Source organism: Danio rerio, chromosome 4 (assembly GCF_049306965.1).
Source record: "Danio rerio strain Tuebingen ecotype United States chromosome 4, GRCz12tu, whole genome shotgun sequence".
Classification (NCBI taxonomy): Eukaryota; Metazoa; Chordata; class Actinopteri; order Cypriniformes; family Danionidae; genus Danio; species Danio rerio.
In genome coordinates, this window is record NC_133179.1 from 63749088 (window position 1) to 63764342 (window position 15255).

General features: G+C 37.3%; 1 protein-coding gene and 1 long non-coding RNA gene across 4 annotated transcripts in view; one reads left to right on the forward strand and one right to left on the reverse strand.

Moving 5' to 3' along the window:
• LOC141381959 (uncharacterized) overlaps nt 1–8318 on the forward strand; it is a 239902-nt gene extending 231584 nt beyond the window's left edge. Inside the window, exon 4 of the long non-coding RNA XR_012402870.1 lies at nt 8284–8318. This is a non-coding gene — a long non-coding RNA (uncharacterized lncRNA). The remainder of the gene's footprint in view (nt 1–8283) is intronic.
• LOC137491050 (uncharacterized) lies at nt 3453–13345 on the reverse strand. 3 transcript variants are annotated; one of them, XM_068220118.2, is made up of 3 exons: nt 13293–13345; nt 12827–12976; nt 3453–5672 (listed from the first exon to the last, which is right to left on the reverse strand). In XM_068220118.2, exons 2-3 carry the CDS (start codon nt 12909–12911, stop codon nt 5104–5106), a joined length of 654 nt encoding a protein of 217 aa, XP_068076219.1. In that variant the 5' UTR covers nt 12912–12976; nt 13293–13345; the 3' UTR covers nt 3453–5103. The 3 variants fall into 3 exon arrangements, with proteins under 3 accessions (XP_068076219.1, XP_073805093.1, XP_073805094.1); XM_073948992.1 differs by having other exon boundaries at nt 12827–13008; XM_073948993.1 differs by having other exon boundaries at nt 13119–13316.
• Between the last annotated feature and the right edge of the window lie 1910 nt (nt 13346–15255).

A 15255-nucleotide genomic window follows, 5' to 3' on the forward strand; every position in this document is an offset into this window, starting at 1 on the left:
GACACCGCGAGGGGAGGTAAACACTGAGTTGAATTCAAACTTCTAGCCTCACACCGCTCTGCAGAAAGAATGTTTTGCGAAATGTCCCCTTTCGTCACATTTGAAGCACCTGAATTCTGGGTGCTCCTTCATCACATTTTCTGAGCTCATGCATAGTCGACAGGTTTTTACCTGATTGGTGTGCATGACTCTAAAGTGCTGTGGCCCTTCCGCCGTCTTGATCACAAGTTTTTGGATTTGTCAGGGAAACCAAAGCACCCAGAGGAAACCCACACGAACATGGATAGAACATGCAAACTCCACACAGAAACACCAACTGACCCAGCTTAGGCTCGAACTAGTGACCTTCTTGCTGGGAGGCGAATATGCTACCCACTGCACCACCATGCAGCCACCATATACATTTTTTTTCTAAAATGTATACATATTTTAAGTCTCAGCTCTGCAATTTAACTATTTTTGTGGCAAATATTTTTTTCATTATCTTTCAAACAGTAGGCTGAAAAAAAAACTAATTTTAGAATAACAATTAAATTGCCGGCAATGTGGTGGCGCTGAGGGTAGAACGTTCGCCTCACAGTAAGAAAGTCGTTGGTTCGAGCCTCAGCTAGGTCAGGTGGCATTTCTGTGTTGAGTTTGCATGTTCTCCCTGTGTTTGTGTGGGTGTCCTCTGGGTGCTCTGGTTTCCTCCACAAATCCAAAGACATGTGGTACAGGTAAATTGAGTAGGCTCAGATATATATATATGTGTGCGTTTGGATGTTTCCCAGTGATGCATTGCAGCTGGAAGGGCATCTGTTGTGTAAAACATGGATGGTGCTGGATAAGCTCTTGGGTTATTCCATTGTAGCAACTCCAGACTAATAAAGGGACTAAGCTGAAAAGAAAATTAATGAATTTATTCGGAATTTAAAGGTTTTTGCATCTGATTTCAATATATATATTTTTTTTTTGGCATTATAAGCTAAGCTTATTGTGCTGTAGGTTTTTGCTTCTACATTTTACCAACAGTAAACCGGAGCATTATTTAACAAAGAAACATACAAAAGAACCCTTCCTTTTCATTGATACAACCTTTATGCAAAAATCTCCAAAAATGAGCTCTCTACACTTTTGAGCGAACTCTATTCATTTTCCTGGTGTGAAGCTGATTCTGTTAAATTGCTCCCTGTTCGCAAAGTACAGCTCTGCAATTGCAGCGAGCTGGGCCACTGCATTTTGAGAGACACCTTCTCTCTGGAACGCTCTGGTCATGGTTGCTCCACGTCTTGTCAGCTTTAAAAGCCTTTTGCAGCATGTATGACATCACAAACATTATTAGCTGAAAAACTATTTAAAACAATTAATACCTTTATGACCAAATAATTACAATGCAACCACCTATCGTAAGCCTAATGAGCACGTAAAATTATATAAGTATCAAATGCACATTTGTTTGTGTGTGTGTGTGTGTGTGTGAGTGAAAGACAGCATGTAGTAGTGTGTGTAAGAGAGAGAGCCAGTACGTTTATGAGAAAGCATGTAGAAGTGTGTGTGTGAGAGGGAGGGCTTATCTTTGTGAATGAGAGCTTGTACATGTGTCTGTGAGATGTCGATGTGTTTGTGTTGGCAACATTGTATCATTTACAGTCATGCTAAAAAAGTATTTCTGAATTGAATTGAGATAGAATGTAAGTGTGTGAGAGAGAGTATGTACAAGAGTGAGTGTGTTAGTGAGAGTGTGTACAAGTGTGTGTGTGTGTGTGTGAGTGAGACTAGTTAGTTAGTGTTGTGCTGAAATTTGATATGTCCTGAAAACTTGTCAGCTCAAACAGTTATTTACTTTTTGGTTTTATTTATTTAATAAATGTATATGGTATTTAAGCAAAGTTTTAGGGTAACTGGATATAATTATAAAGAATAATATTTTGTACATAATATAATCAATTTTATTTTAAAATTTTATTTTAAATAATAATAGGCCTACACACATGTTTGTTTTTGTGAAAAGTGGGGACATTACATAGGTTTCCATTCATTTTATACTGTCCAAACTGTATATTGTATTGCCCTCACCCCACCCCACCCCTAAACCCAACCATCACAGGAGACTGTGTGCAGCTTTACTCTCTGATTAAACTCATTCAGTGTGATTTATAAGCATTTTGAGAAATGAGGACGTCACCAATGTCCTCATATTTCACCTCCTTTTTGTAATACCTGTGTCATACCCATGTCATTATACAGATTTGTGTCCTGATATGTCACAAAAACACGCACACACACACACACACACACAGTCTAAAAATTGAATATTAAGCATGTAATATACACCCAGTCTAAAGCATGAAGTTTCCAGAAGCACTCAAACTGCTCAAGGCTGGGCTAATGCTGAGGTTTCATCTTTGGGTAGAGACTCAATAATATCAATCTGCACAGTGTGACATCACATTCCACCGGCGCGCGCGTGTGTGTGTGTGTGGCTTTTTTCTGTGTTAGTGGGCGAGGCCGCAGGTTTCAAATCTCCCGGGTTTGCACACGCAACTACTTGTGTTTCGTAGATACAATCTCATGAAACACCTAATGACTCGTTATCAAGACGACTCATTTGAAGCACTATGAGTCGACTCTTTTATAGATGAATCAACAGTTTTAAACACTGTGCACTTACAGATTTAAACATTAGCTGCATATTTCACTTCACGTAGAGCTGTGTTACACTACATGGAAGGGCATTTTCAAAAAAACATAATATGGGCTCTTTAACAAAATAAATACACTATTTAAATAAAATAGAAATCAACAAGTAAAATAGAAGAAACTGTAGAACTGTTATGGTTATAAACTATATAAATACACACACATGTGAAGGTCCATCTATTAGTCCCATGACGGAACTAACAGCATGGGTGAAGGTTAAATGCGTTGAAGCCTTTTAGCACATGTGAAAAGAAATATTTTTGTTCGTTATAATTTATTTTAATTTGTTTCTAGCTCTGAATTTTAATCTGTCTCCAATTTATAATAATTTTAGATATAGATTAATCTAATTCAAGCTGATTACCTTATAGGTCGTGATTAGGTCTAATTTAGATTGATTAACCTAATAAATCCTTATATTCAATTAATGTTTCATCGTTTACTCAAAGTCGCTTAGAGTCAGTATGCTGGCCAGTTTCATCTGCTCACGGACATATCATCGCCAGTTCCGATTCTTAGCAGATAAGCTAATTTCCTTTAAGTAATAATAGGCTGCCCCATGCTTGCTCATACTTAAAGAAAGTTTGATTTAGCCCCTAGATGATATCATACCCCTAGATTATATAATCAGTGATTGTCAGAAATCAACAAGTCTCTAATGCTGTGCCCATGCTCCATCCATTGTGCCTAAATAGATGACTAATCCTGGTTGTAGGCTGCGGAAACGTCAGCCTAAACAGTCTACTACATTTAAATGATTTCGGGAGATATTAGAGTTAAACAAGAATTTTACATTTATTTGTCAGGAAAAGATTTTCCATTGCAGTTCACATAATTAAACAAAATAAGCCAATCAAGATTGTACAACATCAACTACTCAAAGATACATTTAAGAGTTAAAGAGGAATACCTGAACATGTAGAAATACATTGCAGCATATAAGTCCTGATGCAGAGCTCAGAGACTCACAACCTGCAATGGGGTATCCTGCCTACAGGATCACACGGACACTTCTGCACCCTTTGCCTAAATACTCAAATCATCTTAAATTCAAGACAATAAAAGCTTCACCAAGACTCTTGCCTGGTCATGAGTTGATGCGAAGACCATTTTGCCTGGAGTGGAGCATCTGGCAAAGATCTTATCAAAGTCAAAACCCAAGTTAACTGATATAAAGGAGATTGTAAAATATTACAGTGAAATTACTTTACCAATCACACAGAGACATTTAAAATCACACCAAACATGAATAAAAAGCCACAGATACACCGTATTAAGAATTTAAACATTCGGTGTGGAATGTGAGTGAGCTGCTCTGGTGGAGAAGGTAAAGTCCAGGGCAAAGAGGGCGACTCAGGATGCATGATCGAGACAACCTGAACAACTGGTTTTCTAGCTGATCTTCTTCTCACATTAGAAAGTTTATTGTTTTAGTGACTGACCATTCTCATGGTCTTGTCTCGTGTGGAGTTCCATAACAGTTTGCAGATTTTAATATTATGGAGAGATATAGCCATCCTTACATTATTATGTGCATATCTAATCTTAAACTGTAGTTCCACTGTACACTGCAACGAGAACCTCAGTCAATAATATTTATGTAAAACTGAATTTTTGTTGCATCATATGATTATATTTTAAACTTTTCATAAAATCATCAAACAATGTGAACTTAAATAGCATTTTCTAACAAATAAAAGAAGTTCTGTCCTATTTTCACTAAGTTATTGTTACTTTTTTCCTACTGGATATGTGGTTTATATCTAGTATATATATATTGATTTGTCTATTTGCTGGCTTGCTATCAGAAAACAAACACTAAGCTAGGGGATAGATTAATTAAATTCTACAATTACAAGTGATTTGTAATTTGTTCTTTTATACCCCATTTTTGTTTGATAATGTTTTTCTATGCAGACTTTATGTATTGGTCTAATATTTGTATAAAGATAGTTTGCATTTGCATTTACTCATTTAGCATCTTTTATCCTGCGACAACAACTAATGACAAAAGAAGAAACAGACTCAGCCTACCAAAAGTTCAGAGATTGGGTTTTTAAATGCTCACAAACCTTAAGCCAAGTCCAACAAGTAAAGCCACACAATGTTGTTTTAAAGCTTATTTAATTTTATTTTTTTATTAAATGCACTGTTCTATTCTCAAGTCTCAAGTCAATGTTTATAAAACAATAAACAACAATTAAACAGTGTTTAAGTGTCTAATGCTGGCAGCATCATATGTTACAAAACTATTAACAAAGACTATTTGATTTATTAAATAACTCATCTCTTATGCTTCCCATCACTATTGAGTTTGCAAAATTCTGTTGTACGCCACTGCGAAAAGGGGCGGGATTAAACAAGAAGATTAGACATGAATGGTTTCTTTCCAGTGTGGATCCTCATGTGTCGATTAAGGTTTGATTATTGGTTGAAACTCTTTCCACACTGAGTGCATGTGAATGGTTTCTCTTCAGTGTGGATCCTCATGTGTTGCTTAAAGTTTGATGATTGCCTGAAACTCTTCCCACACTGAGAGCATGTGAATGGTTTCTCTCCAGTGTGGATCCTCATGTGTTGATGAAGGTGTGATGAGCAGTAAAAACTCTTCCCACACTGAGAGCATGTGAATGGTTTCTCTCCAGTGTGAATCCTCATATGTTGATGAAGGTCTGATGAGCGGTTAAAACTTTTCCCACATTGAGTGCATTTGAATGGTTTCTCTCCAGTGTGGATCATCATGTGATTATAAAGGTTTGATGATTGGTTGAAACTCTTCCCACACTGATTGCATGTGTATGGTTTCTCTCCAGTGTGGATCCTCATGTGAATCTTAAGATTGTGTTTTCTTCCAAAACTCTTTCCACACTGAGTGCAGGTGAAATGATTCTTGTCTCTCCTTTTCAAAATATCATCAGTCTGTAAATTATTTTTTTCCTCAATTTTGACATGATGTTCCTCCTCTTTACTCTCCTCATTCTCTTCAATTAGGTCTGAAAAAAAACACTAGTTGTTATCAAGTCTGAAAAACTCTCATCAAAAGCTGAAAAGTGAAAAGACACTGGAAACATTGGCTACACACACTGTAATTTTGATGCACAGTAAATGTAAAATAAATCAAATCATATTGTGTTTGGTCCATTAACGTGTACACATTTAAGCAGATTCAATTCAATTAATCTTTATTTATCTAGTGCTTTTACAATGTAAATTGTTTCAAAACCGCTTAACATAGAAGTTATAGTTTATGGATATGCATGAACTCTGCTGACATGGTTCCGGTAGAATATCAGTCAGGTTCTTTATGTCCGCATTGCGCGTTCTACAGCAAAAATTTAATTTTTACCTAAACGCATCAGAGGATGGCAAAGAAGGGAGATTTACTCTTAAATTGATGAGGATCTAGTGCCAGTGGATGTCCAGCATCATGAACACCATTATTGTTCAGTTCCAGAACCCAAAATAGTTTTTTAATACACCAGATCAGTCTGATCTCCGTGAAGAGGTGGAATGACTAAAAGGAGACTGCTTCGATGCTGCTTTTAGTGCTGTTATAAGGTTCTAAAGGTACAGTTAAAAAATTATGTACTAGAATTTACATCATTTAGACTGTAATAGGCAAATAACAGTCTGAAACAAATGTGTCAAGCGCAAGTATTTATATGCAAAACCTAATCAGAGTACCCGAGGTACAGATGGGTGTTACGGCCCTGGATTACTATATGAGGGGTGCCAAACACACCGTGTGAAATACTGCTCATCAGCACCAATCACCTATTGTGCAGTTCTGTACACTGGAGACCTCTTTGGTTACTGAAACAGCTTTGGCTATCAGTAATGAAGATATTTCTACATTAGAAATATTGCCACCACACAGTGTTGGGCAGTAGCGTCGCTGCAAGTAGTGACGCTACTAGCTTATCTACATTTCTCAGTAGTGTGGTGGTAGCGTCACTACTTTTTAAATTAAATAGCTTTTGTGTAGCAAAGCTATTATTTTAGTCAAGTAGCGTTCACACAGGCTACATTTACCGATCGCAGAACAATAAGTGACAGTACTGACATTCACGGAGCTGTGAGGCCGGTGTCTAGCCGATGAAACTAAATCCATAATGAGGCGAGAAAGACAATTTCTTTTTCTTCCTGTTTTACGGTGGTCAGGATTCTGTTTATCCAGAGTTAGGGTGCTTTCACACCTGTGAATCGATTCAGTTGTCCCGAAAAAGAGATTACAAATGTTACATTGTTGCTCTTTGCTCTTGGAGCGGTTCGCTTTTACACTGCAAAGTTTCTAAACGGACTAAAAGAGCTAAAACAAGTCACGTGCGAGTAAACTCTCCTTACATTGGTCAGAGTGTCAGGGTTTATTTTGCAGCGTCCCGCTAAGCTGTCAGGAGAGGTGGTGGTTTGGTGGTGATTAACAGGGTGCGCACGCGTGACGTGTTTGAGGAGAGATGCAGTGAGGAGAGGTGAGAAGGGTGCGCAACGATGCCTATTTGAGGACCGGGAGGGAGACGCAAGATTACCGGGAGATCATCACTCATTTGCGGGCATCCGGAGACTCGCGAAACTTCCCGCTCTACTCATAACTCTCTCTTCATATAGCCGTAAGCCTATTACATATCCATAAAACACTGTGATATAACTGCGCTAGGATCGGATCGCTTTCTCACTGCAATCGAACCGCTCCAGGGTTCGTTTCAATCGAGCCGAGACCACCTCATTCAAGCGATCTCGGAGCGATTACTTTGGCGCGGAACAGAGCACAATTGCCCTGTTCACATATGCCAATCGAACCGCGCTAACTGGGCAAACAAGATACGTTCCGAAACAAAAGTGTAGGTGTGAAAGCACCCTTAGAATGACCCAGAGTTAGAATGACCCTGGGTTAACAATTTTTTGCATATCATCAGCATGCTGTAATCCATTTCTTAATCAGCAAAAGTCATTTTCAGACTAGTTTGTTGGCCACTTGAAGTCAGTGCAATGCTAAATGTTATTGTTCCACTATAATTTTTTTTCCCTCATGTCGTCCCACAGCAACATCATATAGTTTAGAATACTGTACAATGTTTTATAATAATTAATTACTTTAGTGTCCATTTCATTCAGCAGATTTCAAATTAGTGCATAGTGCATTAGTAAATAATTAAACCATTATGATAAATGGAGTTAAAATAACCTTTTTGAATATAAAGTGGAAAGTTTTATTGAGATGGATTGTTGGTGATTTTATGGGTTTTGGCCGGATTGGGTAGCAAAACATGAACAAAGGAAAATTAAGACTTGTTTAAAAAGATTTAGGACCTACAACACAATATTTCAGTAAATTTAGGACTTTTTAAAGCCTGAAATTTTGATTTTGGAATTTACGACATTTTAAGACCCAGCGGAAACCCTGTTTAAAATAGTCCTGGAAATTATTATAATAATGATGTAATTCTAACTCAAATACTATCTGTGAGAACTAGCAACAACTTCTAGAAACAACTTTAAACCCATAAAGTTGATCGAAAAAAGGGGAATTGTGATCAACGTGACATATGCAAATGGAAAGTACTAAGCCAACACCCTCACTGTAATAGCAGATATCTTCTATGGCAGGGGTGTCCAAACTTTTTGGGCCGAGGGCCAGATGCAAAAAAAAATGTTGTCCCGGGCCAAATTTTACATACATCACACAGACCCGCATATATATAAATATATATATATATATATATATATATATATATATATATATATATATATATATATATATATATATATATATATATATATATATGTAGGAACTCATCGGCATATTGCAGTGGTCAACACAAGTTGAATCTGAAATCTTGGGCATCTCCAATGGTCTCATTCATTGAACTAGCCTGAGGGCTTATACCATCAAGATAACAGAGCTCCAATTGATTTCGGGCTCCTCTGACCAGTACTTCTATGCAGATGTTCTGGTACCCTTCGGCTAACTAGCCAATGATTAATTAAATCAGTTAAATTAAAACAATGGCCCTTACAGGATCTTCAGCGGAAACCATTTCACAAGACTTTTAAATGACTCTTGGTCATGTGCTCGCCTTGGGCACATCCTGCTAGATGCACAATTTCGTAGAGACAAAGAGATCTCTAGAAACATTAATGCATATGAATAAAAGCTAATCTCTTAATGTTAGAACTAAGGCAGATGTATCTTTGAATAATATGCCATAATGTTCCTCATATGCTGTTTATTCCAATCAACTAGGTTAATCAATGTGTTGTTTTAACCCTTATAACAGAGTAAAATAATCTGTATGTGTCTGAAATGTATGGTGTCTGGTATTGAATGAAAGCTAGTGACATTTGCAATACGTTGGTGTAAATGAAAAACTAGTAGTACAAACAGTATTCATCTTGTAACGTTTGATGTAAGATCTTGCAAGAGTTCTACCACGTGAAATCTACATGCAGTCTGTTAATTAATGACCTTTCCTACGTCAGTACGGGGTGCTCATTGGCAGACAGTGCCATGGGGACGAACCAGACCAGGGGCCTCATGTTAGAAGACTTGCGTGGAAATCTTACTAAAACATTGCGTACGCACAAAGCTGTAAATGTGCGTACGCAGAAAAAATTTTAGATGTATGAAACACTGCGTACGCCGAATCTCACGCATATTCTTTTGTACATCTGAATGAACGTGAAACTGAGCGCAACATGCACGAGCACAAAACCCCTCCCTGCCTCCTCCTCCGTATGAATATGCTAATGACTATGCTAATGGCAAAACCCAACGAAAAAGCAATGGCAAAAGCAAGCAAAAAGAGAAACTTTGAACAGAATGTGAATTGGAGGTGCTGCTTTCGGAGGTAGACCAGAGAAAAGCGGTGTTATTTGCAAGTTTGTTCTCCGGAATTAACAACAAAAGAAAAAAATGAGAGTGGGAGAGTTTAGCTGATACGGTTAACACAGTTGGGTCTGAACATCGCACTGAGTGAATTAAAAAAAAAAAGAAATAGTGTGGTTTATATCTGTAAAATGTTGCAGTACGTTTAACAGTCTCAGTGGCGCCCTCGTTAGACGCATGTGATCATGAATTGATACGTTCGAGCTTGAACACGGCTCGAATCCAGCGTCTGATGAACTCTTTCTTGTTTTTTCCCCCGCTACATATCAGATTTTGCCAACTATTTATCACGAGAAAGACAAGTAGGAATCATCAATAAGTTCATATCAATAAGCATCATATTTTATTGAATGTAAATGTTTCTGATTCACGCATGCAAATTCATCTTCAGATAGTGTCTTTATAGCAATGTGCGTGCAGTAGATCGCTCAGATTACATTGGGAAAACAGGCGACAGCTGCAAATTGTGCTTTAATGTTTAGCTGGTCAAATGTATGGTATGGAAACCTTATATACCTGCTGAACCCGTCTCATACAGCTGCCATTGCAAGGCTCAGACACTTTGTAGAGAGGAATTTAACACAACTGCCTCTAGGAGTCGCCAATGGAAATAAAACAGACACGCACAAAAAATGTGCGTACGCCTGCCAGAAAGCTGCGCACATTCCCACGTTCAGTTCATTGTTAGTAAATCCAAACGTGAGCGATTCTGAGCGTGAAACCTGGCGTACGCAAAGTTTTTGTGCGTACGCAGTGTTGATACATGAGGCCCCTGGTCACTTAAAAACGCCCTGCGACAAAGAAAATTTGCTTTTTGCATCAGCTAGCTTGCGCATGCTTTTGCTCTCTGCCCCCTTTCGCCTGCCCGGACACCGCGCCGCCACGCGATTGGGTCACTACGAACTTCCACGCAAACCTTTTAAGTTTGGGGATTCACGCAACTCCACGAACTTCTGCTAAAGCGACTCTCAGCAGTCCGTCACCTAGGTAACCCAGGACAACAGCCATTCACGAGCATGTGAATCCCATAGACGTCATCGAAGCGAGAAACTACCCAATCAGGAGCACCGTGTTTCCCCAAGGCCAGCCGGCGAGGGAGATTCGACTTCAGCAAAAAGGGCGCAAGTAACGCAAACTAATGTTGTCTCTTGCTGATCTTGTGCAGATTGATCTTAAGCAGTTAAAGATAAGCCATATCTCTGCTTTTGTGGTTTCTCAGGTGTTATTCTAAGATTTTTCAAGAAGTATTAGAATTAATTTGGGACGTTGTCAACTCATTTTGCATCCTCTGAACTGCCCTTGTGTGTATGTGTGAATGTGTGTGTTTGTTTGTTGTTTGTTTATTACGTAGTTAGTTTCATTTATCGTAGTGTAGCTCAATAAATCTTTGTACTCATTTTGTAAGAACTGTGTTCTTGTTTATGTGCTTCTAAGTCATTGCCTCGAGCTGTAGATCTTGTTACCTTGCTAAAAGTTAACCCAATACTGTGTTATGTTATTATCGTTGGCCACGTAAATAATATAAACAAGATTGGTAAGATACGATGTCTTCTATTTGCGGGACAAATGGTAGATAAAGTGTGAATCTTTTGATCTGATTCAATCTGAAGATTCAATCGAATCTTCAGGATCCGATTCATTGAAATGAGCTAATTAATCCCTGATCGATATTAAAACGTAGGTTGATCCCCGACACACATATATATATATATATATATATATATATATATATATATATATATATATATATATATATATTTATTTATGGATGGATGGATGTGTGCGTGTATTTTATTAAGAAATTATTTTATTTTGGTCGTCCAACTGTGTTTCTAGAAAGACTTAAGTTTTTAAAAAACTTGAATCTTCTCTGGGCAAATTAGTTGCAACACTCATCCTTTATAAATTCTCCTTCAGTGAAGGGTTTCCTGTGCTGTGCGATCAGCTGAGCTACCTCATAACTAGCCAAACTGCAAAAAATGCTTTTCTTACTTAGATGTTATGTTGTCTTGTTTTGAGTCCAAATATCTAAAAATTCTCAAAAAAAATTGTCTTGTTTTGAGAAATAAAATGCTAATATTTTCCCTAATATGCAATTTTTTCCTTAAAACAAGCAAATTAATCTGCCAATGGGGTGAGCAAAATAATCTCATGTCAAAAGAAAAAACAGGATTATTTTGCTTACCCCATTGGCAGATTATTTTAGCTTGTTTTAAGGAAAAACTCACTTAATATTGGCATATTATTTCTCAAAACAAATTAGAAAATTCTCCTTTATTTAAGATTTTTTAGATATTTGGACTTGAAACAAGACAAAAAATCTAATTTAAAAAAAAAATTTTTTTGCAGTGCAGTGTAGAATTTTCTTGCACTTTAATAGCACAAAAAAACTGCTGTTGTTGAGCTGATAGGGCGCTGCTAATTGTTTTACTTTCTGATCTCATTCGGCACCAGTGTAAGAGCTGAAGGCGTGATGCTTTGTTTCATAATGTCTTTTAATATTACATTCCTTCATTACTGCAACTGATTCCTGGCAAATTAAACAGATACATTTCCCGCTGACCTCTGTGAAGAAAAAGTATTTGCCCCAACGTGACTGAAACTTCTTGCACTGACTGTTGATTTTCCTTTTTCTTGGTGCGTCATGGCTCGCCAAAATGTGATTATCAATTATGTTTCCTTCAATTTGGTCGGTTAGTTTTACTTCATAACAAGAAGTAATGCCTAATTGAAGGCATGTAATAGCGACACCCGGTGGTTATTTATTGAATTAGGTCTATTTTTGTATAGCGGGCCAGATTCTATTAATATTTATAAAAAGCCTCGCGGGCCGCCACAAAACTGATTGCTGGCCGCAGATGGCCCACGGGCCGTAGTTTGGACACCCCTGTTCTATTGGAATACTGTAAGTCAAATATCCTCAGCTCAGTTAAACTTTTTTATTTATTTATTGTTTTTATTCATTTTATATAGTGCCAGTGCTTAAGGACACTTTACAAACAGTAGGAGAACAAGAGAAGCAATATCCTTAAGAAGGTAAAGAAAATGGGAGACTAATAATACATAAAATGAATGACAAAAGACCTGAGAAGAAGTAACGAAAGAAACTCATTCCTGTCTTTCAATGAGTGCTTATGTGAATTAAGGAGAACTAGGCAGCACACATTTAGAACTGCAAGATGGATTAATTTAGTGTTCTTATCATTAAAATATATCTGAATGAGGATCAAATGACTGAGTTGGTCTTTGAGAATGAAAACCAACCTGTTTGTTCCTGCAGATCTTCCTGTTTGACTGTGAATGTTTCTTTAATCTTCACATCTTCACTCTCCTCTTTAATAAACGCCATCTTTATAACAGTGTGGAGATCCGTCGCTTCAGCGGGAGTTTTACTCTGCGTTTGGACACTTTATTCTGTTTAAAATGAACAAAACAATAAAAATGTCCTGTTTAAAACAAAACAAAATAATTTTTCTTCAACAGTTTCTTTATATAAGAGTCATTAACAAAAAGAAATCAGGTAAAGGAAAAGGTCTTTAAAATATGTATTACACACATTTCTGTTAACTTATTCAAACAATAGACCTTCATTACTGTGAGTAAAATAATACTACGTTGTATAAAGGGTTAAATGGTATTGTCAACAGCAGGTTTATAATTTAGCATTGGATTCCAATCCTGAAACTTTAATCAATCAGTTTATATTTCTGTAAACGTTTTAAACACAAACCTCTCTCTAGTTGAATTCCAGCGTAGGAGCGGCGCCGCCTTATGACGTCACACACCACGCCAAAATAAAAGTCTTTTTTGTATAGCTTTTTTTTTGCCACTTACTGTTGCAGTCATGACTTATTGATACATTTCTCCCTCGTTTTCCACTTTCCACTATATCTGCTCTCTCTGTCTCTGTTTTTTGCCGCTGTATTATTCAGTATATCTTCATTTGCATTCAGCAGAAGAAACTCAAACAGGTTTGGATCAAGTAGAGGATAAGTAAATGACAGAATTGTAATTTTTATGTGTACTACCCTTAATGCTTCTTAAAGTAAAGGTAAAATTAAATATTATTACTGAAGATATTGCTAAAGAATGGCAAGAAACGTAGAATACAGATAATAAGAGACAACAATTCATATGAAAGGGTGCCATTTCCACATTGCAATTTTCTAAATTCTCATTAAGTACTAATATTAAAAAAACTACAACTTGCAAGATATCTTAACCCTCCAAAACAGCTATTTTCCCACCTCAGGCTCAAAATCCTTATTAATTGTAGCGTTTCTTTAGGCAAGAGAGCCTCTCTTGTACCACACCGTTACGCACAATATGTATGATATTACAGTAGTAAAAAAACGAATTGGTTTTTAATTTAAAATGTTTTCCAAATAATAAAATGTCCTCTTTTATGCAGCTATCAATAAAAAGTCTGTAGTGTAATTATTTTTTATCATTAAATTTTTTACTTTAAAAATAAAATTGACTTCTCAATTGCCTCATTGTTTTCACTGAAAAAACAGATTCACTTAAAACAATACAAATCAACTTACATTTTTATTCATTAAATCCACACAGCAAGAACATCATTCAACATTAATTTATGTAACATTTCATTTCCTTTTCATAAACCTTTTATGAAAATGACAGTGTGGCATCTGCTGTGACGGGGTTGTTCACTGTGACAGGGTGTTAAGGACAATATGTTTTAAAAGTAATTTAACCAGTGTAAACCTTTTAACAGGTTCATTATTGAAGTTAAAAATATATCACTTTTATTTTGGGGTATGTAAAATTAGACCGAGGCAGTGGCGCAGTAGGTAGTGCTGTCGCATTACAGCAAGAAGGTTGCTGGTTCGAACCTCGGCTCAGTTGGCGTTTCTTTATGGAGTTTGCATGTTCTCCCTGCCTTCGCGTGGGTTTCCTCTGGGTGCTCCGGTTTACCCCACAGTCCAAAGACATGCGGTACAGGTGAATTGGGTGGGCTAAATTATCCATAGTGTGTGTGAATGTGTATGGATGTTTCCCAGAGATGGGTTGCGTCTGGGTGGGCATCCGCTGCGTAAAAACTTGCTGGATAATTTGGCTGTTCATTCCGCTGTGGCGACCCCAGATTAATAAAGGGACTAAGAAAATGAGTGAAAAAATGAATGAATAAAATTAGACCAGAGGTAAGATGGACCGCCTCGGCTGGATCACTTGGGATTTCTGTGTGGAGTTTGCATGTTCTCCCCAAGTTGGTGTGGGTTTTCTCCGGTTTCCCCCTACAAGTTCAAACACATGTGGTATAGGTGAATTGGGTAAGCAAAATTGTCCTTAGTGTATATGTGTGAATGAGTATATGTGTTTCCCATGATGGAAGGGCATCCGCTGTGTAAAACATATACTGGATAAGTTGGTGGTTCGTTCTGTTGTGGTAACCCCAGATTAATAAAGGGACTAAGCCAAAAAAGAATGAGTGCTGATGTAACGCTTTTCTTCCTGATGACACAAATCACTCAGGCGGACACAGAGAACTGCGTTCTGCGTTGTTTATTCTGTAACAGAAATATACATCCTCTGGCAACAGTATGCATTTAAACATGCATCTAAAAAAACCAAACAAATAGTAAGAAAACACCCCTGCACATACTAATGTCATCATTCCAGCTACACATAGCATGATCAAATTTAACCACACAAAGTAGGTCACACACGGC

What these genes read in the sequence shown, in the direction of transcription:
- LOC137491050 (XM_068220118.2), bottom strand. Translation starts at nt 12,911, where the DNA reads ATGGCGTTTATTAAAGAGGAGAGTGAAGATGTGAAGATTAAAGAAACA. An exon ending in AGATCTGCAGGAACAAACAG is followed by an intron (nt 5,673 to 12,826) that starts GTTGGTTTTCAT and finishes GTTTTTTTTCAG; the next exon opens with ACCTAATTGAAGAGAATGAG.